The sequence below is a fragment of the Haemaphysalis longicornis genome, unplaced genomic scaffold (assembly GCF_048455015.1).
Source record: "Haemaphysalis longicornis isolate Haplotype H1 unplaced genomic scaffold, Haemaphysalis longicornis Haplotype H1 scaffold_6, whole genome shotgun sequence".
Taxonomy (NCBI): Eukaryota; Metazoa; Arthropoda; class Arachnida; order Ixodida; family Ixodidae; genus Haemaphysalis; species Haemaphysalis longicornis.
Window position 1 is genome coordinate 141,506,486 of NW_027526407.1, and position 24,845 is coordinate 141,531,330.

Below are 24,845 nucleotides of genomic sequence, written 5' to 3' on the forward strand. Positions count from 1 at the left end.
ACATGGGTTATTAATGGTCGCAAGCGCTCCCCTTGGTTCTTAACTGATTTAAAAAATTAAGTAATAAAAATTATGGTTGTTTTTTCAACCAAATTTGACTAACTCGTCCACCCGCTGGCACGTGTGTCATCTATTCTTTCCGAGTCCAGAACAGCTATCAAGGAAGTCGTGCGCATTTTTTTCTAATAATACCCTTCCCGCACTTCTCGCAACCAACCCTTCTAAGTTTTGAAAAACGATTAAACCTAGCGAAAAGAAAAACATTTCGCTTGCGAACTCAGACGGGCAGCCAGTTCGCTGTGAAGACTGTTGCATTGCATTAAAGTATTTTTTACTTCTTTTTTGAATTCTTCTGCTTCTTGTTTCAATAAATGTCTACTCATGATTTGGTTTTCTGCTGATGTATCCAGTATCCAGGGGCCATTGATGCCATTGGAGTGCAACATTTTATTTAGAATCATAAGTTATCTTCTGGGGTTGGCGTAGACGAAATCAACCCAAGACGTACTGAACTTTACCAATCAATTTATTTTTTCCTAATTGTTTCGCAATTTATTCAGAGCTCCACATTGCCGCTTTACTGGACAGTGGTGAAGCTGGTTCCTCCGCACAAATCTGACACACAGTCTCCTTTCAATTACGCACCAATTTTCCTAACCATAGCTTCTTGTAAAATGTTAGAACACATAATTTACTCCAATCTTGTCTCACTTCTAGAACCTAACTCTTTTTATACTCTCTGACAGCACGGATTCAGAATACGGTACTCATAGGAAACACGACTTGTGTATTTTACTAATTATATAGCGTCAGCTTTAAGAGTGTATAAACGTTGTACAATAAATAGCTTATAACTCTCAGCTATAACAAATCTAAGTGCTTGACAATAACCCGCCGATATGCTTCTCCCGCTTGTACCTGTAGCATGAACGCAGTCCCCTTCCAGCATGTCTTTTCATATAATTACCTCGGCGTTTACATCACCAACAACATACCTTTGCACACGCATGTTAGCTACATAATGTAATAACGCTAACCGCACGCTGGCATACTTGCGCCGCCACTATTCCCGCGCTCCGCGGTCCCTCAAAATTCTACTCTTCCGATCACTAATTGATTTTTTTATTTGATTGTGGGGTTTAACGCGCCGACGCAACGCAGACGATGAGGCGCGCCGTAGTGGAGGGCTCCGGATTAATTTCGACCACCTGGGGATCTTTAACGTGCGCCGAAATCTCGTACACACGGGCGTTTTTGCTTTTCGCCTCCATCAGAAAAGCGGCCGCCGCGGCTGGGAATCGAACCCGCGACCTCCGATCACTAATTCATCCACAGCTTGAATACGCGTCCTCTGTATGGGATACCATGCAGCCCAATTCAATCAACGCGTTCGAATCTGTTCAGAACCGCTCAGCTCGATTTATGTGTTCTAATTATTCCCGTACTGCTAGGGTAGCCCAAATGAAATCTAACCTTGGCATACAAAATTTAACTGTCCGGGGCAACCTGGTACGACTTCATTTTTTTCATATCTTTCCGCAACCCATCAATGAGTCGAGACCTCATTTCAGAACCATCATACCACTCATCACGCATTGATCACTAGCATAAGGTTGCCATTCCGTTTTGCCGCACGAAATTCTTTTCAGTAGGCTTCTTACCAAAAACGTGTGCCGATTGGAACCACCTTCCCTCTTCCATTGTAACAACCACAGACTTTTTGTTGTTTAAGACGGCACTTGCTCCGCAATTTTTGTAACTATATACAAATGCCGTTATCTATCCTTGTGTTTTATTTGCTTGGTTGCTTACTACATACCCATTTTTTTAGTTGATTTACGTTGGTTTTGTTCTTCTGACACTTGTTTCTTTTCTTTGGTTTCTTCCCTGTCTTTTTTTGTTTGCGTACTATGAAATGCTTCACCCGCCCCCTCTGTAACGCTCTACGTGCCCTGAAGGTGTTTTATTAACTAAATATATCCTTAAATTACAATTCTCGCGCTTTTGTGAAGCTGCGTCAATTCTTTTATCCAGAGCGCCAACCAGAATTTCTTTCTGTAACAAAAAATTCGTATGATTTGATATCAATGCAGAGCGCCTCGACCTTCAAAGGCTCCCATACCAGGGTGTGACAGCACCAATTAGCACATTATATTTTCACGCACAAGTAACAGGCAGAGAAAGAGAAAAAGTTTATTTTGTAAGTAAAGCTCGAGTCGCGACCTTATGAGGCGTGTTCAAAGGAGAGATCTTTCCACGTTCCGAGCGAAGGCGGCGGTCTTAGAAGCCGTCGGGTTGCAAAAACACTTTTTTCTGGCAGGCTCCTTTTTTGAAAAATTGCTTGCGTGGATATGCGTCGTCTTTGCCAAGACCACAAAGACCGCGTGGCTATTTCTGTGCCAGTGATTGTGCATTGTGTTTGGAGTTGTAGCGGCACACAAGTTTCGAATTAGCGTTTTCCGCAACAGCATGCCTAAAAAGGCGTTCGTAGTAGGCTCACCAACCATATCCCTGACAGCTCGCCGATGTGTTGTCCGTACGGCAAGAACGATCTCGCACAGCCGTTCTCTATCGCAGGGCACCCAACCGTCTCTGTCGATTCGCACTGTCTAAGGTAGTAAGATGAAAACGAGTGATTCTTTTTTCTCTTGACGCTAGTTTTATGCCGAAGTGCTTTGCACTGCTTTTCGGTCGCTTATGATGAAAGGCATATACAATGAAGTGGCTAATTACCCACGAAATTGTTGCTAATAGCTGGACAATAAGAACTCCCGCTTGAAACAAAAACAAAACTAATGAAACAGAAAGCCCGTCTATCTAGCCAATCAAGTTAGCGGAAAGGTAGCGGAGGTGCAGACACTGTTAAGCCATAAATTTATTTCTGCGACTTAAGACACCTAGAATAATTATAAGCAAGTTGTTTGACATAACCATCGATTACGTGTAGGCGGTAAGCACAAGCGAAAGTTGCGGTCAGTCTGGTAATGACTGCAAGAATGTTCGCCGTACCTCTGTTCCTTAATTCCTATCTGGCTGTTTCCAATGAACCACGCACCTGTACAAAAGGGAAGGTGAGATGTATTATTGTCTAATTTTCAGCTCCCACGAGGTTGAACAGCTCTCGGAGTACGAGCAGTTGCTGAAGGATGAGCATTATTAAGCAGTGGAGGTTCTTAAACGTAACCACGCTCTGTGTTCCTACACTAACGTTGTGTCAGTCTGCGGCTGAAACATATCGCGTCTTACTCCTCGCTGCTATGCGGAGGAAGCCCATTCTGAAAGTATGTCACGCGGAGACCTTACATTTTACTGCGTGATATTTGGCGGCCACTTTATTCCGGTGCATGCTGAATCTAGCATTGGCAGTACCGCAGTTAATATTGTAAAAAATGGATGCCGGAATACACATGTCTAAAAGAATGTCTCTTTTTTGCCGAGTAGATTATACCTAAAGAGTAAAACAAAATTAAAATCAATGACAGGCCGTAGGTTTTAAAGAGTATAAGAAAACCTGGATATCTATATTGCTCCGTATTTTCTGGCACCATTGCACAGATGCCCATCGCTATGTAAGAGAAGACGTGCATGTAATATATTTGAAATGCGGTTTCAAGACGACTTTGGGATGTTACGAAAAAATTAAGTAGCACATAAACCATGATTGATATTTCACAATTGATAACTAACTCTCCGACCACTAATAGCACCACTCATCGTGATCGCAATTTTTTGTCAGTGTTCACACGGTATCCTGGTTCTCCAACTTTAAACCACTCCAACTGTGCATTATGTGAACCAGTTGTTTAACAAAAACTTTGCTCTTCTATTAAATCAATCGTGCGTTCAGCCTTCCTCTTCTCTACATGCGAAAATTCAGCTTCATCTACGCCACCAAGTAGCCCTGAAAAAAATTCCTAATTAGCTGCCGCGCAATGGAACTGCATGTTTATCCGCCCCGCGCAACCTTCCATTACGATGCTTTAAACCGCTCATCTAAGGAGCTGTGTCCAACTCATCCATAAGCCAAAAGCAGGAGCTGCAACACTTTGACGGGCGTTTTTTACTGTCGTGAAAGTCTAGACTACAGATGTCAAATTTCACGAAAAGTTTTAAGGCGTAGAAGAAAAAGCGTTTTTACTCTTCATCAGAGAAATTAGAAATATTGAACGAATCTGATTACGCACGGAGCTGTGACAATAACCCGACACGTTTAGTTTATTATGACTAAAAGGAACATACCAGTTACATTACTGCATTATCAAAGCACTATCAGAAACATCACTTTCTAAATATAGCTAGGATCTCATGTCGATGCATTGATTTCACATCGAAGCGTCAAGGCTCGAACTTATATAAATTCCTGTTTATTATTTTTGCTTGATGCGTAAATAATTACCTGTGAACCAAAAAAAAAGCTCCAATGCACATTGGGGAGGTTGTTGAGAAGCAAAGCTTTAAACGGCACCCACAACAATTCCCCTGCGACGTGACTTGAATTCACACACGTGGCTCCACAAAGAGTGAAACCAGAGCTACTGCCATTCGTTACCTTGAATCCGCGGGGGCGGCGTCCGGAACGCAGCAGCAGAATCGGTCACGACCGGGCTAGAGCAGCGGACGCAACCGCTCTGGCCCGGCCGTGAGTCAGAAGAACGAAAACTGACAGGAGCGTCTTTCGAAGGGTGAGACAGCGGAATGTAACCATTCTGATGTGGTAGCTTGGGGCTACACCAGCGCGCGACACAAGCGCAGACACCGACACAATTCGGCATTGAGGTTAGTGATTCCCATTTATGCCGATTTAAACTAGTTACTTTAGTAAGTTTTAGAATTGCGAGAAGGCTGACAAAACTACATAATTCCTGTTATAGGAACCTGGTGCTACTTTCGCATTTTGTAATACTTCTTAAAACACAACCGAATTGGTAATGACCAATTTAGAAAACGGAGTCCTATTCGTGGCAAGCAGTGCACGAAAGGTAGCGTTTGTCAAGAGGCCAGCTGTCTGTATTGGGTTTCACCATTTTGTTTACCAGCAACCCAAGCAAATGCTTAACGTATGTTTGCCGTACGACTACTTAATTCCCTCAGGTGCGGGTTACCCTGGAGGTGCTGTCGAACAAGTTAATGAAGCCGTGCGAAGGCACCGCGCATTGGACGCGAGGCTCCACCAATACAGGCTCAAAACAACCGCCGCTCAAGGAGACGACAAAGTCGTACCGCCACCGCCGGTGAGCAGGGACTCCCGCGCGGGAAATGATGTGGGTAAATTCGCGGCACCATCTCTAGCGTTCTCCGCGAATGAAACCCTCCGCCGCCTTCTCCCTCCTCCGCCAACACCTCCAACGCGTTAAGAGAGACAGAAAGAGAGAAAGAGTAAACGTTTTAATACGACCCATGTCCAGGTCCACGCTCTAGTAGGTTGAGATCAAACGACCACCACACTGATGCTGAGCTGGTGCTGAAGGAGAGTTGTCCACGAAGAGGTCGTCTTGCCGAGGTGGGCAACCCAGGCCCCCAAGGAGGAAATGTGATGGGGTAGTGAGCGACTTTACGGTGTGTGGGCTCTGGGACAGGTCCAGTAAGTGTGGGTGAGTGTGGGTATGGAACCGCACATTTGGCAATGCGGTCTGCTTGAATCGTTCTGTTTGATGCACAGTGTAGTCGCTTGGTAGAGAGTGTGCTTGTGCTTGCCTTAGAGGTGTCGTCTACTTCCTCGGAAGAGAATCAGGGGGTCTGGAGATTTATCTGCGGGCTATTCGGAGTGTCTTTATATAGGCCCTTCGTTCCTGGTGGTGCCCTTTCCTGTCCTCTGCCAGGAAGTAGGTCTCGGGCAAGGCCTGGGAAGTGTCGGAACACCAGGCCGTTGAGGCTTTATCGTGGACGCGAGCATTGCCTAAGGAAGAAGAATATTATGGGGTCCATTCTAAAGCGATTGAGTTATCACGATGGCGCTGTCCATACTCAGCTGGCGCAGCTGGTTTATTTGGAGGCAGTTCACTGCGAAGGAAAGCCCGCAGGGCTGCTTGTGGGTCAGAGCGAAGGACAGTGCTCTCTCATTGGTGGTCATGTTGAGTAATGGCTTGCGTTAAGGCCAGTATTTCCGCTGTCGCCACAGAAGGGACGTCGTGGTGATGATTAACGACTGCGTTGCCAGAAGAATCTTTGCTTGCAGTTACTACTTTGCCAGCGGTAAAGCTGGCGTCGACATGGTAATAAAGTGAATCGGCGGGTTGTTGTATGCGGGTGCGTGCGGATCGTCGTGCGGCGTTCTCTTCGGGGTGCATATATTTAGGTACCTTGATCAATGGAATGGTGTCCGATGGTGGTGCGGTGAGTGGTATGACGGGTAAGTTGGCAGTGTTGTATTCCACAAGCTCCAAAAAGGCACGCCCTTGTTTAGATGTTGTAGGACGATGATACTGTGCTTCCTGGTGCATGATGATTTATTTTATTTTATTTCACAATATTTGGTCACAATATTTATTTCACAATTTGGTCAGTTAATGTGTTGAATATGGCGGTGCCTTCAACAAACGTACTTGCAGCATAGCTGGGGTCTCCGAATTTAATCCGGGTTATGTGTTTCAAGAGATTGTTAGTGTGTCGGAATCGATGTTCCGTGACACGCATGAACGGAAGCCGTGATACATCTGGCATATACAAGCATATCCTGGCACGCCCCTAAAAACCCGTTCGCTGGTAGTGCTTGAAAGCATTGAGGCCATTGAAGTTTGAACGCACGCACAGGCGTTTTTGGGCGCGATGCCCTGCGGCCTAATGCGTAGCTTAGTGGGTATATTTCGAAACTGGAACTACTTTCTTTAACATGCCGCAGACGAGAGAGTAGTCATAATTGCGCAAGAGGTGAGAGGACTGAAGGGTTAATGAAACCAAAGTCTTCGCCCCCATGCGGACGGATCAGCTGCTCTGAAGACTCCTGAACTCCTTCGTTTGACAAAATCCTCTTTCAGGCTCTGTATTCTGCGACGTTTAACAAAAGCTTTCCGACGTCCAGCGGCTGCCCCATCCCCACATAATTGTGTTTAAGTTGATTTTTATTTTGCTGTGCTCCTAGGTGAGAGCAACATTCAGACATTTGGAACGCTGTAAGAAGACCGCTGCTTTGTGAGAGGTTAAACGCGTGCTGCCTCGTTTCCGCTGCGCACATTTGTGCGTAAGCTCTCCCCTCTATGCCAGCTGCTGACGCAGTGAGCAGGTGCCGCTCTTCCTGTGGTTTCACAATTTTTCACTTCTACCAAGGTGGCTTCGGGTGAGAGCAGCATTTTCTATCTTGAAGACTTCTACCTAGGTGGCTTCAGGTGAGAGCAGAATTTTCTATCTTGAAGACTGGCACAAATATGGGAAAACAAATAAAAATATTCCGCTGTTCGGTTTTCTTGTAATAATCTCTGAAGTCTTGTTGCAACCCGTCGTAAAGATTCTTTACCTTCCGTGCAACACCACGAATTCGTGGAGCACCACTAAATCTTTCGGAACATTTTTTGAAGGATACCAAAAGCCTAAGAGTAGAGCGAGCTTCACCTTCGAATTCAGTTGAACCGGTTCATACGTTTTTTATCTGGCTGTAAAAACAAAAAGTAAAAGCCAGGAAAACGCAGCAGTGAGGATAACTCCGAAAACGAAAGAAAACAGCGGAGCTTTAGCCTGCAAACATGCATTTCTTCAACTTTGAGCTTCTAACTTAAACAAAAAACTCCAGAATGTAGAATTCCCGCTTTTTGCGCCCGTGCGTGGCAATGCAAGGTCCCTAGCGATGCCGACTCTCTTCCGCGCTGGATGCTCGTCTACTGCGTTTAGTACGTCAAATTTTTCTCGAAGAAAAGGGCCTCCCGTTATCGCGACGCCATTAAAGCACGATATGGTTCGTTGTTGCAAGTTCAATAGTGTTCTCAAATTCGAAGCCCATGATGACCACCAGAGTTCGTGCTACTCTTGCGGTAGTGCTTTATGGCAAACACACACTACCTGCAATCCGAAGTGAAACTTACGTTGTAAGCACAGTGATTATGGTAATAGCATAGGATAACGTAGAGCCATCTAGCGATGACAAATAGTACCTGCGTGCTGCTTCATGCACTCAGTTCAATAGCCGGCCTGGCCAAGGCTCGTCAAACGTCAAAATGGCGGTCCGTGAATGTTTCCTGGGAAAGCTTCGGAGTGTTAGATTTCGGCGCATGATAAGAGACCGTACTCTGAGCCACGACGTAATAGTGAGGGAGGTATTACATGGGATTCTCAGTCAGCTGCGCCGGGACTAGGCAAAAGCAACGTAGCAGCCGGGAACACGCAGCAATAAGGAACGTAAGACCGGAGTTCTACTTTATTTAAGGGAATAGCTGGAGCCAGCCGTATAATAACACTACCAGCTTCATCAGTGTAAGGATAACTAATTACGAAAGTGTACCTCTCCGGACCCTCCCTGCTGTCATCACGGCATGCTGAAAACTTTGGATTTAGGCACTTTAATTCTCCCAAACGTGCTTAGAACGGGGTACGCTGGGGTAACGCAGATGTCCTCTGGTCGTGCTCTTCCATTGGCTAGTGGGACGTCTGCCCAATTCCACTCAGCCGCCACTGGTTTCCAAGAAGCAGTGGGTGCCACATGATAGTGGCACAGTTAAACTACAATGAAAGCACACTTTGTTACTCGACCAATCCTGTTTTCATAATCACGTGGTCAGAGTACTCATCTAGGACGCAGTGCCCCGCTCTAACACGTTTCCAGATTTACTAGGCCCTGCTTCAGTAAGCTGAAGCTGTGCAATGAGAACTAAATTTAAAGATGAATGCCGCTCTTAGACTCCGCAATTAGTTTTCCACCATTCTTTTTTCCAGTATTCAGTGAATTCATATGTAAACCTATTCAATTCCCCCTTTTTGTTTTCCACAAGAAGTCGATATATCGGTTTCAAACTTGCGTCACATGCAGAATAAGCAGGACCAAACAGGTGGCATAGGTCTGACAATTCTACTGTTTAAAGTTTAGTGTTCGCCCATTGTGGCCAGAGCAAAACTTCTTGTTTTACTTACAATAATGATTGAAGGAGTTAGCGCACTTCCTAAAAAATAAACAGAGCAACAATAAAACGGAAGAGCGCAACTCCGAACAGCCTCAGTTTTATATGCTAGCGCAAGGATGCGGGTTCGATTCCTGGCCGCGTCGCCCGCTTTTCTGATGGAGGCGATAAAGCAAAAACGCCCGTGTGTTCGAGATTTCTGATTACGTTAAAGATCCCCAGGTAGTCAAGATTAATCCGGAGTCCTCCATTATGGTGCGCCTCATCGCGTGCGTAGCGTCAGCGCATTAAACTTCGTGATCAAAATGAGTGTTATATACTACGTCTGGATTGAGTATAACGAACTGACGATGTTTATGGCGGTTTACATATCCCCTTTAGAAATAACAGCTCAACCGTGCATGATAAACCTCCATGCCTAAAGCAGAATACAACACCATTCACTGCAGTCAGTTTCACAAATGCACACGTATCTTTCACATCCCGAGTATGAGATTTTTCCAACTTACAAAACAGAAACGCTGTTCCACGGTATCATATAATCCCTACACTAAAGTTTTATGTAAATCCTTTGGGACAAACAGTTCCACCCTTACATTCCTGTTAAGTATTTCCTTTAACCAACAAAAAGCGGCCATGATAAGGCCAGTTTTTCTGTTACTGAGAAATTCTCCTCTTAAATCCAACCCGACCAACCAAAATACCATAAATCCAGTGCCTGTCGCAGAATATTTTTTTTGCAGTCTATGAAGCTCGAAGTCACAAAGTCTTTAACGCCTGTTCTGGTTGCGTTGCAACTGCGAGAACTATGGCTTTTTGTTTTAAAGTAGAAGTGGAGTGGGAATTGGTGAGGAATATTTTGACAGTACTACGAAGAAAAAGAGTGTGAAAGACGAACAAACCACAAAATGAAGGAAGTAACCAAAAAACCCAGAACAAAACTACAAACAGGCGAAGTTTTATATAATACGTGAGAACGGCGTGTAACGAAATGATGATATCTAGGGCGGTTTCCATAAGCCGTTTGCCATTACCAGCTGAACCATACAGACCATACAGGAGGAAGCTTTGTGCCTAACGCAGGATAATACAACATTCACAGCAGTCAGTTCCACAAATGCACATGTATCTTTAAAATAGCGAGTATGCCATTTCTCCAATTTAGAAAGCCTAAACGCCCTTCCTCGGTTCCTTATAATCCCTACACTAAAGATCTGTGTCTACCAATTCATCTTTTTTAATCCAGCAACCCACAACAAAATGTAGGTCTCAGATCGTGTGCTGTAGCGGCGTAGAGGTTCCTTCTTAGCTTCCACTTGCTAAGCGCGGTGCTTCTCGTCGGGCTCTATCCTCCTGTATTTCTTTTATCTTTAGTTGCATTTATAGCTACAAAGGTTTTGTTAAGCTAGTTTACGTTCCGTTACGTCAAGTTGACCGCAGTAGTGTCAGACGTAGCATTTCTCGTGGAAACTCTGGCGGACGTAGCTTTATTGGAGTGCCGGTAATACCGCTGGACGGCACTCTAAACAGAGCGTAGTTACAGTGAAGGCTAGAGCAATGCACGGGCCTTATTTTAATGCCCAAGCCCGCCCCGAGCCCGGTTTGTAAATTCCGAGCCCAACCCAGGCCCGTAACACCGAGCCTGGGCCCGGCTCGGGCCCGTCGTCTCAAGGCCCGGCCCGGTCCTGGGCCCGCTCATTTTTTTAGCCTAGAGAAGGCCCTCATGTATGTGACCAGGCCCGGTCTTAGACGCTGAAGAAAATTTGTTTATTATATTTGGTCCAGTTTCTTCGTAGCGGGAAATCAGACGCAGCATGTAGTCTGTACAAGCACGTCCTGAATTGAAACGCAAAGAACAAGGGTGTAAAAGGGCACGTAGTTTAGCTCACACAATCTGCACTTCACGCCACATCGGCGTAATAATAGCTCGTATTCTTACACGAGAGACAAAATCACCATTGATGACCAGCACTCTTGGCAACGTCACGTGGTTGTCTCGGTCACAAGTTGGTATTAATAAAATTTCTTGCTCCCCTTTTGAATCCACGAGTTTGTGCATGCGTTTAATTATTTTCCCTGGCGTGGTTCTTAAGTGGTGGCGCTTCTCTAGCACGCAAGTTTGATTTCCAGCCATGGCGGCAACATTTAGATTGGTTCGACATCTAAAACACACGTACGTAAACATAGGTGCACAGCTCCAGAGTGGCTGAATTCATTTCTTCGCCGCCGGAAATTCCTTGTAATCGTATCTTTGATATGTTCTACACAAAATATAAAATCTTGATGCAGTACATGAAATGTCATTAAAATCAGTATAGTGACTATCAGCCCTAGCAAAACACGTTTTTAAAGCAATGTGTACATCAAGAAGCGCGTAAAAGAAAACTCTGGATATTCATTTTTATGCTCTTTTCTACACTTCACGTCGGAACTATTAACGGGTGGCCCTATAAATTCAAGCCCGAGCCCGGCCCGGGCCCGTTCCGTCGTTCCCGAGCCCGGCCCGGGCCCGCCGATAATGGACTTCGGGCGGCACGGCCGAGCCCGTGGGCTGTGCCGGGCCCAGGCTTCAGGGCACGCCCGGGCTCGTGCAGTGCTCTATTGCAGGCTTCTAAGGGTCAACAAAAAACAGTTCGGTAAAGGATATCACAACCCATGCAGTTTCCCCGCAGTTTCCCTGACAAGCCGCAGCACTGGCTTAACAGTGAAAATGACATTTAAAATATTTTAGAATTTAAACATGCAAATATGACTATCAGGTTTGGATTGAACTCATTATAAGCCAGTACAAAAGGTGACGCACACACTAAACTAGTCTTTCGTGAAGTCCAAAGCAGTACCCCGTGCGTACTCGACAGAAAACTTTCTGCGTCGAAGTAGTTATGCACGTTTGACTCGGATCCTTATTTCTTCTTTCAATTGCAATGGTAACAGACCATTGAGAACCGAAAATGTGGGAACCGCGCAGTACGTACCGACGCAAAACATTATGAATCGAAAATCAAACTGTCGGGGGCGAACTTTAGTTGATACCTTAGAAGCAGTGTCAAGCTAACAAGATTTTTTCATATACGAAAAAAGTAGGATAAATTTATTTTGTAGGTTTACCTCCACGTTCACGCTGTTGCTGTATCCAGGAAGCCGTTTGCGTGAAAGTAATGTTTGATAGAGACTGCCGTCGCATAAGTACGTGACACTGCAACAAGTACTGATAGCCTTGGAAGGCTAGTAGAGCTTTTTAAAAGTTTAATTAAGGATTTATATTTATGGATACACTTCCGTCGTATACGTACAGGTACCGTCATGAGTAACTGCAACAAGGATTTGTGAATATCACACAATATATATCTTACTTGCTTTATGACAGACTTTACCGGTTTACAGGAGGCTTTTCTTTTAGGGAGGACTCCTATAAATGCACACTAAGGCAGCCAGGCCGTTTTGGGGAGAAGAAATTACTATAAATTTATGAAACCGCATTCCAGTTACTTTAGACGGCCCCTGTACATGACACTAGCATGAGTACTTGACCCCTTGTATGGCTAGTAGGGCATTTCAAAAGTTTAATTAGGGCTCTAAAATGAGCAAATACATGAAGGACGAACGTGACGTCGAAGTGTCTGTGGAGCTAGTGTACGCTTGTGGCTTTATCGTCTGGCATGCAGCGATCCTTTTTTTTAGCTTTCCTTACCAGATTTGCGACTATGCATAATGTTTTTTTTTTCCCGCAAAAACACCGGTGACTGCTCGCTTTCACTCACTACAACCACTTTCTGAAAAGTGGTTACAGCGAATCTGACAACAGGCATGATAAAGGCACTTGTGAAAAATGTGCAGATCTACGCCATCGGCCTGCATGTTTGCATTCCACGATAAAATAGTTTATACCCCACTCCCCCGAATGGCCAACACCCATCATTTTCCTCGACGATACCTTAGGTTCATCAGTTCTGATTGTCATTGGAGGGTTGGAATCGAAGGCATAGACATCAGCTTAGTTCCCTAACGTCTTTCTACGTGCAGTTACCTGGCTAATGGGAGTACCTTGTGATTTGAGCATCCCTTGAGTTTTCGTTTGACTTTTAGCTACACGATTGTCACAGACGTTTGCAACCAGGTGCCGCATCGTCTATGCATGGCTATTTTGTTATGCTATTCCCGTATTTGAGCACAATTATAACGCTCATTAGCTCATAAGCGATTTTAACACAAGGTAATAATGCCCTGGGAATAAAAGAGTAAAAAGAACTTTTTCCCACCCCACTATGGGCTCTGTGGTATCTCATCAGGAACGAATGATCAAAAAGATGCAGACGCAACGAAGGTGCCAAAGTGGTGTACTTGATAAGACCACAGTCCCAAAAGCTTGCAATTACACGGAAGAAAGAGCAGTATACCGTGCAGGCAATAGATACCTGGTATCTATGCTCGAAAGCCTGAAAAGTGCAATGTAAAACAGCGTTGTTACTAACACAGAAGAATAAAACAGTAATGACACCAAGCATGAGGGATTGTGCAAAACAGGCATCCCTTAGCTTTCTAGGACTGCTCACATAAGTAGTGTTCGAAATGAATGCTATAAATAAAATCTTAATTTGAAAAGTATACTATTGCATGCCAACAGACCAGCATGTTCTGCATGTTAATTGCCAGGGCCGGGCCAGTTTAGAGTACTACAGAATCGGCAATCGGTAAAGGATTGCTTTGTTTGGATGCTCCAGTGAAACCTTTCGTTTTATAAGGAATTAGGGGTCGATTTGAAAATACACCTGCTTGATTAACTGCTTCTTAAGAAGAATGCATATCTAGGTAATATACAGAGTTCTGGAAGGCTGTCGAAATGCAGCAAGTATAACAAACGAGGTTGGTTGATTTTGGGGTCAACATATTGTTGGTAGTGGCTTCGTATTTCTGCTGCCCAAAGGCGACTTGAAACAGAGAAGATAACTTTTAGGATATGCACATTGCATTAGTGTCCTAAAGTGGGGCATAAATTAAGTGGTTAGGGTAATTAGGCAATCAATACCGAGCAATAATGCTTCACCATCTATGTGAAATAAATCGCCATTATTGTGTATGGCAGCGCCAAACATCTTGCCACTTACTCAAAAATTTAGGTGTACATGTTGAAAACTGCGGTAAAGTATTTCGCGTGGTGCAAAATACCATCGGTGAAGGCTTTTGTGCATTTCTCAGAAGATAAGTCACGACGCACGGACAAAAATACATTTACCAAAAGAGGTTTTTTTCTTAACCCAGACCATTGGTTTTCTTAGATGATGTAACATGCTGGGTTCATGAGTTTATAAATCGTGAATTCATCTTTAAAATGATTACCTCACTCGTAAAAAACCACAAGAAACTTTGAAACTGCTATTTTTACGCTTTGAAAGAAAATTGTGCCCACATGGATAAAAAGTATCTGAAATTGGTTCTTATACATTTACGAAAAAACTCTTTCTGCGACGGGAAATCGGGATGCCTGAGTGCGGTGTGCAAAACCGCGACGAGTATTTTTAACGCCACAGTAAAGTCAATAAAATAGCAATAGGGAGTGCACCTTCTTCTGTAGGATTTCCACGTTTGTCTGTGAAGCCAAATTGTAGTTTATAACCTGCGGCACGCAGATGACTATGAAGGTTTTACACGCTCATGAGCTGACCACTCACACTTGGCAATTATAACGACACTTATATTGGCACTTGAAACAAATGCGGGGCCTGCATCTACTGTATTGAGGCGAACGAAGGACCTTCACACAGCAGTTGTAAGCGTCACTGTCTACTCTACCTGAGTGGGCATATTATTGGGTTCAGATGAGGTCTTACATCAGGTAATCTACTCATGAGCCCAATAACATTCCAAGCAACGTCGCTTGCGCTCTGCGTCGAGTCGTGGGTACCGGTTCACATCGTTAGGCCTCAAAGCAAAAAATATTCCTAAAATCTTAATATTAGCAACCAAATAGCCACGTTAGGCCATCGCACACCCACGCGAGCTGCAGCTGCACCCTGCAGCTAATGGGGAAAATCCGGCTGCGAAATAAGCACATTCGCTGCTGATTGCTACCGCCGTTTTGGCCGCATGTGGCTACGACGTCAATGGTAAGGTTAGCCTTGCTCATGCCGTGTTTGCAGCCAGTGGGATAATAACTGGAGTGTGCATGCGGAAATCATTGCTTGTAATATTTTCGGTAGCACCTAAGCCATGCACATCCCTCGTATTTGCTCTACCTTCCATGTAAGGCCATCGTCTCGATAATGGTTCACACGCCAACATGTCTTAGCTGATTCAGTTTGGCGCTACTGCGCATAAAGACGCCACAGCCTCTTTTTCGTGATAAAAAAAGCAAAAACAGTGGCGGGGAGTTATGTAGATGCCTGGTATATATTCCGCAGCACTCTACCCCGGTGCACATGATAGTCCTGAAGTAACTTTGCAAAAAACAACTTCACGTCCATTCTTGAACACTAATGACGTCGACAAGCCGATAACAAAGCAAAACCTCCAGAAAACTTGACAGAAAATTTCCGGAGCAGCCCGCTGTTACAGCCTGCTTTTAGAACTCTGTTGTAAACGAACTGTTTACATCAGAGCAAACGATTTGCATAGGAGACACGGCATTACCTCCCATTCCTGGAGTTAGCGACACCGCTCGCTCACGTAGCTATAAGGCTCCTTGGGCATTGATTATCGGCAGTGACGAAAGGAGCGAGAGGATGTTTGTCTAAGCATGGCACAAGTCGATCTTATCGACGGAGATATGGCAGCCAGGTCTTTGATTAGTCTTTATGCTGGCGAAGAAAATGAAGGGAGTGCTAAAAAAACTGCGCTGCATACCACAAACGTTTTTCTTAGGAGCAATAATACGAAGCAAAATTGCCCAAATTGCAAAATATCTACGCACTCTTTGACCCCTTGGGTTACCGAATAAAAATAAGAATTATACCTACAAAAAGTTATGTTCTCGGCTTTCTGGAGTCGGGAGTGAAAACATGTACAGAAATCTTTAACCTAGCACCAAACCTACCTTATTGGTGTTTCTCTAGATATATACCTTACCAAAAGACAGTGAGCCCAAACTATAATCGATTGGTGTGCAAAATAAACGAATGCATGTGGTAGCCTTAAAACAATTCCTGCTTTTACTGTCAGAGCGGCTGCAGGGAACTTTCTTGTCACTTTCAGTTATCAGCATGGAGGACACTAAGGGCGCAAAGAAAAATGACAAGGCCTACGTTGGTGATTGGTCTGAGACTTCTGATGGAGCTCAAGCGTACGCTCGTGTAACTCAACCCGTGAAGGCTTCTACGGGTGCATTCCTGCATTTTTTTGCTGCGGCGTTTCACTCAAGTGGGCCGTCACCTATGGACAGGAAAGGCAACCAGCGTACACGTGGTCAGTGCCTCGACATCGGCTGCGGCCCTGGCGGGTAAGCGGACAAGATTTCGTTCCTAGGCTATATTGTATACCGATTTTTTTGTGGTTAAGTGTTATGAGGAGTTGTGCCATTGTATCTATTGCCCTGGCTTTTTGGGGATATTGCTTTGAAAGCGATGTCGCTTTTGTAAGCTGATTTTATTTTTAGTGTACAGAGTTTGGTCCAAGCGTAGCCCTATCTCCCAGTCACAAGGAGTCGTGAATAATTCTAAACAGCCAAATTCCCGGACAGCTCTTTTTTTAAAGCAGTATATATATACACAAAAAATGCATTGCACAACCCAGAGAATGATCAAAAACGTTGCAAAAAACCCCAACCACACAATGCTACAAATTTCTGATGTTGCAAACGTTCTTGTCGCAAAACGTAAAAGAGGCAAAAGACAGAAACAACAAACATAAGACACATACAACAACGCCAGCGAATTTTTTTCCGTGATATACGTACGATATTCCTTCACACGCTTTTTGAAACAATTCAACAGATTCGAGAACTTGAGTGTTAAATTTTAAGTTATTCTAATAGATTGCCGCCCCAAATGTTATTCTTTTTTGAGATGGTGCGAATGTTGGGCAGTTGAAGGCTTTGCTGGAGAGCATTACTAGCTCCACGAAGTGGTTTCAGATGGACTGTTAGCCAGGCGTTTCAAAAGATCTACTGCAAAGTTCAGTTGATTTGGGATATATATCACTGGGTTATTGACAATGAGTGCGAATATATTAAAACAGGTTCACTTCTTGGTTATGTTACCGCAACATCATGGGAGGGGCTTTATTTTGTAAGCGAAGTTGTGGCTACAGATATTTGTAAAGATAACGGGGCAGTTTAGGCGGGCAGCGTGAACTGAGCACTATTTCTTTGTTCGGTGTAACGGTGGCGGTATCTTGCGGAATTTAGGTGTTAATGGATCACAGAAAATTTTTTTCCAATGCCTTTGACAGGTGCAATATTTTTTCTTACAATGACATTCTATGGTCAAAATGACGCGAATAGCAAGCATGTCTGCGATGTATTGAATGCATACTTCGGTAAAAGTGGCGATGTGATGCGCCAAGTATTTCATGGCGGCAAGTCAGCGGCTCAGGGTTACGGTTTACAAAGTTTGGTAAATTGTATTGTCGACATGCGTTATTTGACCGGCTAGTAGTATCAGCCGGTCAAACAATATAGAATAGAGTTTAGTATAGAATAAAGGACCCGCAGTCCCATTAGAGAATCGGCGTTTAGGAATTGGGATGAGGCTCAATACAGAGAAAAGAATATCAGCTGCTACCGAGACAGTTCTACATTGGCATCGTGAGTTTGTCTTTTCTTCCTCAAGGATGGGTCTTGGTGGTCGTAGCGAAGCATATTTTATTGACCTAGTATTCACAGTACCCATGCTAAATGATCAAGTGTTTATTTAGCTGTTGTATTACTAGTCTCATCAATATAAGCAAGTCATGCTTTAGTTTTATTGCTCCTATTAGGCCTTAGATTCCTACAAAGTTTTAACACACAAAATTATGCGCTTCTGGCGTCGAGGACCCGCAGCTGTGTATCGACAGTTACTGCTGGTGTAAAATAAAATAAAAGCTTCCGGATCACTGAAACGTTTTTTTTTCTGACCAGCTCTGCACGCACTGCCCCTTTTTCTAAGGTGACGGAAACATGTTTGACCCAGACACGTCGAGCGACCAATCTATTATGCCCATATGGATAAGGCAATCGGGCTTCAGGCTTTAGAAATACATTGCTCTCACAAAGAGTTGGACTGGTGTAATTATTACTCATTTGTCGATTGGTTACTGGGTCGCAGTATTAAGTGAGCGGTCTCTTGTCCCGAACTAGCGTTTAACCATCAAGAACACACCCGCAGGCTCCACTACGCCATTTTACCTATATGAGGAGTCGTGCTTGCAGGGTTGGAGATTTGGAGATACACAGCATGAAAGGCGAAGTGCTAATGTTGGCAGGGGAGAGAAGGTACGCGAGGGCTAAAATGGAAAAGATCTGTAGATAAGATATCGCCAGGATGTGGCCGGCCACAGGAGAAAATAAATCAGTGGAGAAGGAGAGTGAAGAGAGGTTTTGTACGAAAGGTGCTGGGAAACCGGGAAAAGGGCGAAGGAGGGTAAGAGGCGCATCACCTCACATCGTGTGCAGCGAAAGCAAGCATCAACGCGGCCAAATTTGGCTCGCAGATTTCCTGCGTTCGCCACTGACGCAGCATTACAGCGTCTTGGTAATGAAAGGTCCCTCATGCTCGATTTATATAAATATTTACATAACTCATTTGCGTCCTGAGGCCGGTGGTGACACGCTGCAGATGAATATCAGAAGTAACAAAAAAAACCTATATAGAAAGGTGTTCTCTGAAATGTTAGGTATATGTATCCTTGTATATGTTCATGGTTATACATCTCCGCGACGTGGGATTGGGCCGTTTTGTCACCTGGCGTTTCGTCTTAGGCCTGTAGGTAATTAGGCGGTTTGTAGCAGGCGAACATTTGTCATAGGCCAATTCGACAATTGGGAACGTTCGCCATAGATGCGACAAAATGCGTCCTCCTCCTTATTTTTTTTTTCGGTGACAGGAGTGCGGAATCGGTATCAGCTAAGTGGATAAGATGGTTAACAACTCAAAAGAGGGATTGCAGCAAGGCAGGAAGTTCAATAAAAAGGCCTCGCTAGAGGGGTCACAAAAACCTGTGGCACCCTTTTTCTGTTGTTGTCACCGCGTTGTGTGTCCCTGAGCCCCACACGAGGACAGAAAGATACAGTACGCTACATTTGCGGACCCCATGCTACTGAGAAAGGATTGGTGTAGAATGACGTGGTTTCGGCCAGACAGGGTTTCTTCTTTTTCTCATCTCGGTCGTGTCAAGTGGCATTTAAAAAAATAATGTCAGTTAGAGAAGACAGGTACGGGGACGTGGTTCTAACCTGCGTAAAGGTACAAGGTTAACGAGCCTAGGCAGAAAAAGTAGGCAGGTTCGTAGTACAATAAAGAAAAACATTGGAAGGTGAACTACAAAGAACCCGCCGCGCACCCCCCCACTTTTTTTATTGGATCAACTGACTGATGCGTCCTTGAACCAAACACGACGACGGAACGACAGAGTGCAAGATTTTTTACTCTCCAAGATACTGAGAAAGAGTCGTCAAAATAACGTTGTTGCCCTACCATGTTTTTTAGCTACATCGGTTACACATCTTGGCAACTTTTAAATGAATACCTCTCGGTGTGGACAAACAAGGATAGCAACAGGATTTTAGAGTAATCCTTCCTCTCTTTTGAGCATATTTTGCTTCTTGAGGGTAGTTGTATGAGAGACATAAATGAGACGTCCTTTTTGCACATGACTTTATTATGCATTTCGACATGGAGTAATAAGCACCTGGAAAGTTTGTGCAATAGTTTTGCATGGCGGGTACACTCGAATTAAAGTCAATGAAAATATACTCTACCGAGCCATCGACGCAACAACCGGCTTAAAGCTGTGATCAGCTGCTACAGCAATGTCTCAGTCGTTTTTTAGCACACTGTCTTCACTAAACCAAATTTGACCAGCAAGTCTGGAAATTATGTTCTCTGTAGAAGGCTGCGGTATAATTGTTAGCTTTGATACTCTCACCTTGGAATCAATTTGTGCACGAGAGCATGTGTGATTGCTTTCCCCTCCCCTTTCTTTTGTGTATTGCTGTTTTCTAATATTCGTTGCTGACCACGTCGGCGTTCGCTGAACTGGTACCACGTGCCGAACAGATGTTTACCAGCCGGTGCCGCGTCATACGCGTGCACCTGCCTTCTTTTATCTGTCTTTTCATGACTTGTTTGCCCTTTCTTTTTATTGATTGTGTGCTCTTTGTATACGAATGTACACTTATTTCCTGTCGGAACTGTCTGTATAACTGCTTTTGGGCACGATCATACCCCAACCAACAGAAGCCTACTGTAGTACTCTCATGTGTCAATCTCCTGTCTCTGATTCTTAGAAATGGTGTGTATGGCCAGATGTTCACATTTTGCGGGCATGGGCATGATTTCTTTGGAACCCTCTCTTGCCCCCAGTTGCCACGGGACACGAAAAATACCAATTACCTTGTTAATCTCTTTCTCTTCGTACTTCTTTCTCATGTTCGTAACAGGTGACTGTGATTCCTTTGTTATGTTGTTTACACCCATGCCAAATGCGGTCAAGGGCATATGTTGTTTTTGCCCCTCTCTTTTGGGCCTATTGCCAAGGGGGGAAAGGGTAATTACATTTTTAAACTTTTGTCCCGTTTTGTTTCTCTCTTTTTTGTTGTTTTCTTACGTTCGTTCCATGTGACGGCGATTTTTTTGCCGATTATGACCGATTTTTTATTCTTTTTCTGTTTTTGACCCCTCTTTCACCCCTGTTGCAACTGGAAAAAGGGAGAATTGCCTTGTTAACTTTTTCTTTTTTTCGTTCTGTTTCTTTTCTCTTTTGGCTCTTTTTTTTTCATGTTCGTACCGTGTGACTGTAGGTTCTTGTTAAACTTTTTTCCCTCTTTCATTTCTCTCCTTCTTTTTGTGCCCACCAACCATGATCCCACTGTACAAACCCTCCCTTCCCTTGCCCTGCCCTCGGCCTTGCTAGATTTTCTGAATATATATGACCCGGAAACAACGTATTATTTACTTTGAAGAAAGGAAGTCCTCTTCCTGAAACGTCAGTTACTTTTATTTTTATTTTCTAATGTTTTTCTTGTGCGTCTCTGTCTCTACTCATCTTATGTATATATATATATAGCGTATCAGAATAGGAAATGAGGGGCTCGTAGAAATAACGCAGAAATAAGGCTTGGCAGCCTAGAAAACCTCGGAAAGGAAAGGGGAGGTTGTTGTAGGTCATTCAAACAGATAAATATTTTGAAAGAAAGAAGGAAAGCGGAGAAAAAATGCCCGCCAGGTGGGATACGAACCCACGACCTCCAGAATACCGATCAGGTGCGATAACCACTACGCTACCAGCGAGGCGATTCCCCCCCCCCCCCCCGCTTTCTGGGGTATTTATGCCAATGTAATTTTTTCCTGTGCTTGGGGTTGTAGCCAGCGCCACTCTGACTCCTCCGGGGGATGGGGAACTTCTTTTTTAATCCCCTCGCCGTGACTCGAGTGTCTAAGACATGTCGAGAGTGGTCAACCAGCATTTAAACCCTACTAAGCTCCCTATGGCACCAAGACTGCCAGAACAGAGGCCGTCGCTATGCATGCAGCGAATCAGAATAGGAAATGAGGGGCTCGTAGAAATAACACAGAAATAAGGGTTTGCAGCCAAGAAAACCTCGGAAAACAAAGGGGAGGTTGTGGTAGGTCATTGAAACGGATAAAGAATTTGGAAAGAAAGAAAGTGGAGAGAAAATGCCCGCCAGGTGAGATCTGAACCCACGACCTCCAGAATACCGGTCTTGTGTGATAACCACTACGCTACCGGCGGGGCGTCCCCCCCCCCCGCTTTCTAGGGTATTTATGTCAATGTAATTTTTTCTATGCTTGGGGGTTTTAGCGAGCGCCACTCTTCCTTCTCGGGGTGAAGGGGACCTTCTTTTTTAATCCTCGTGCCGTGACTCGAGTGTCTACGACATGCCGAGAGTGGTCAACCAGCGTTAAACCCTCTTAAGCTCCCAATGGCACCAAGACTGCCAGAACAGAGGCCTTCGTTATGCATGTACCGAATCAGAATAGGAAATGAGGGGCCAGTATAAATAACACAGAAATAACGGTTGGCAGAAAATAAAACCTCGGAAATCAAAGGGGGAGGTTGTTGTAGGTCATTGAAACAGATAAATAATTTGGAAAGAAAGAAAGAAAGCGGAAAAAAAAGCGCCCGCCAGGTTCGATCCGAGCCCACGACCACCAGAATACCGGTATGGTGTGATAACCACTATGCTACCGGCGGGGAGATTTCCCCCCCCCTTTCTGGGGTATTTATGTCAATGTAATTTTTTCCTGTGCTTGGGCGTGGTAGCTAGCGCCACTCTGACTTCTCGGGGTGAAGGGGACCTTTTTTTTAATCGCCATGCCGTGCCACGAGTGTCTACGTCATGTCGAGAGTGGTCAACCAGCGTTGAACCCTCTTAAGCTCCCTATGGCACCAATAATGCCAGAAGAGAGGCCCTCGCTATGCATGTAGCGAATCAGAACAGGAAATAAGGGGCTCGTAGAAGTCAGAGTGGCGCTGGCTACCACCCCCAAGCACAGAAAAAAATAATTCACATAAATGCCCCAGAGAGCGGGGGAGAAAATCGCCCCGCCGGTAGCGAAGTGGTTATCGCACCAGACCGGTATTCTGGAGGTTGTGGGTTCGGATCCCACCCGGCGGGCATTTTTCACCGCTTTCTTTCTTTTTTTCGAAATTCTTTATCTGTTTTGAATGACCTACCGCAACCTCCCCTTTGCTTTCCAAGGTTTTCTTGACTGCCAACCCTTATTTCAGTGGCATTTCTATGAGCCACTCATTTCCAATTCTGATTCCCTACCTGTATATATATATATATATATATATATATATATATATATATATATATACAGAAAGATAGGGCAGCAGTCTACAACGCCAAAGGAGGCATAGGGGTGTGGTCAAACTCTTTTCTATTTCACTACGGTTAATGAAGTAAACATTTTTTTTAATATACAGAAGAAAGAAAGAAAGAAAAACACGCGCCCAGAGTGGGGACCGAACCCACGCCTTTCGATTACATGTCGAATGCCTTACCAATTCGGCTATCTGGGCGACTGTGTTCTCCTTCACTTTCTGGGCTATTTATATTTACTAGAAGTGTATATGATGCTTGAGGGTGGTAGCCAGCGCCACTCAGACAACACGGGGAGAAGGGGACCTTCTTTTCAACCCCCGGGGCGTGACTCGAGCGTCTACAGCCTGTCATGAGCGGGTAACTGGCGGGAAGCCCTCTTATGCTACCTAGGCATCAAGGCTGCCAGAACCGAGACCCTCGCTAGGCTTTCGCAGTATAATATAGTAAGGAAATGAGGGGCTCGTTGAGGAAAATACAGAAAGATAGGGCAGCAGTCTACAACGCCAAAGGAGGCATAGGGGTGTGGTCAAACTCTTTTCTATTTCACTACGGTTAATGAAGTAAACATTTTTTTAATATACAGAAGAAAGAAAGAAAGAAAAACACGCGCCCAGAGTGGGGACCGAACCCACGCCTTTCGATTACATGTCGAATGCCTTACCAATTCGGCTATCTGGGCGACTGTGTTCTCCTTCACTTTCTGGGCTATTTATATTTACTAGAAGTGTATCTGATGCTTGAGGGTGGTAGCCAGCGCCCCTCTGACTACACGGGGAGAAGGGGACCTTCTTTTCAACCCCCGGGGCGTGACTCGAGCGTCTACAGCCTGTCATGAGCGGGTAACTGGCGGGAAGCCCTCTTATGCTACCTAGGCATCAAGGCTGCCAGAACCGAGACCCTCGCTAGGCTTTCGCAGAATAATATAGTAAGGAAATGAGGGGCTCGTTGAGGAAAATACAGAAAGATAGGGCAGCAGTCTACAACGCCAAAGGAGGCATAGGGGTGTGGTCAAACTCTTTTCTATTTCACTACGGTTAATGAAGTAAACATTTTTTTTAATATACAGAAGAAAGAAAGAAAGAAAAACACGCGCCCAGAGTGGGGACCGAACCCACGCCTTTCGATTACATGTCGAATGCCTTACCAATTCGGCTATCTGGGCGACTGTGTTCTCCTTCACTTTCTGGGCTATTTATATTTACTAGAAGTGTATCTCCTTACTGTTGACGACTCACGGCATTTACGCTAGTTTGCTAATATATATATATATATATATATATATATATATATATATATATATATATATATATATATATATATATATATATATTTATATATATATATATATATATATATATATTAGCAAACTAGCGTAAATGCCGTGAGTCGTCAACAGTAAGGAGGTATTAGAGAGCCCACCAAAATCCTATTGCAGACTTATAGCGACACTGTCAAAGCTGAGAAAAATGCCCATGAGAGAGAGAGAACGTCCTTTTCCTTCGTCAAGCCGGGGTGTGCGCGTACACACCCGCTCTTTCACGAACGAGAGATTGACGGCACCGCCCGTCTGCACAGCCCTCGAATGACTGGAGGGTGGCATTGCACCCTCTTTAAAATGTTACGTGCCGGCAGGACAACAATGAGGTGAACCATGGGCGATGGTGAAGTGATGTATTTACAAGATTTTGCCGCAGGGCATTGCGATCAACTTACAAGCGGCCCTGATCGCTCGAGGAACGAGCCCATTCCATCTACTATTTGATCGTCGCCAGAGCGATGGGTCCCATGAAATGAAAAGAAAACTTCTAACAAGGTAGAAA

General features: G+C 44.5%; 1 protein-coding gene across 1 annotated transcript in view; it reads left to right on the top strand.

Moving 5' to 3' along the window:
* Positions 1-7,196: 7,196 nt before the first annotated feature.
* The window catches only part of LOC144141966 (uncharacterized), a 32,854-nt gene continuing 15,205 nt past the window's right edge, over positions 7,197-24,845 (top strand). The window contains exons 1-2 of the mRNA XM_077673400.1: positions 7,197-7,322; positions 16,230-16,473. Of these exons, the coding sequence (XP_077529526.1) occupies positions 16,238-16,473 (236 nt within the window). The 5' untranslated portion in view covers positions 7,197-7,322; positions 16,230-16,237. The remainder of the gene's footprint in view (positions 7,323-16,229; positions 16,474-24,845) is intronic.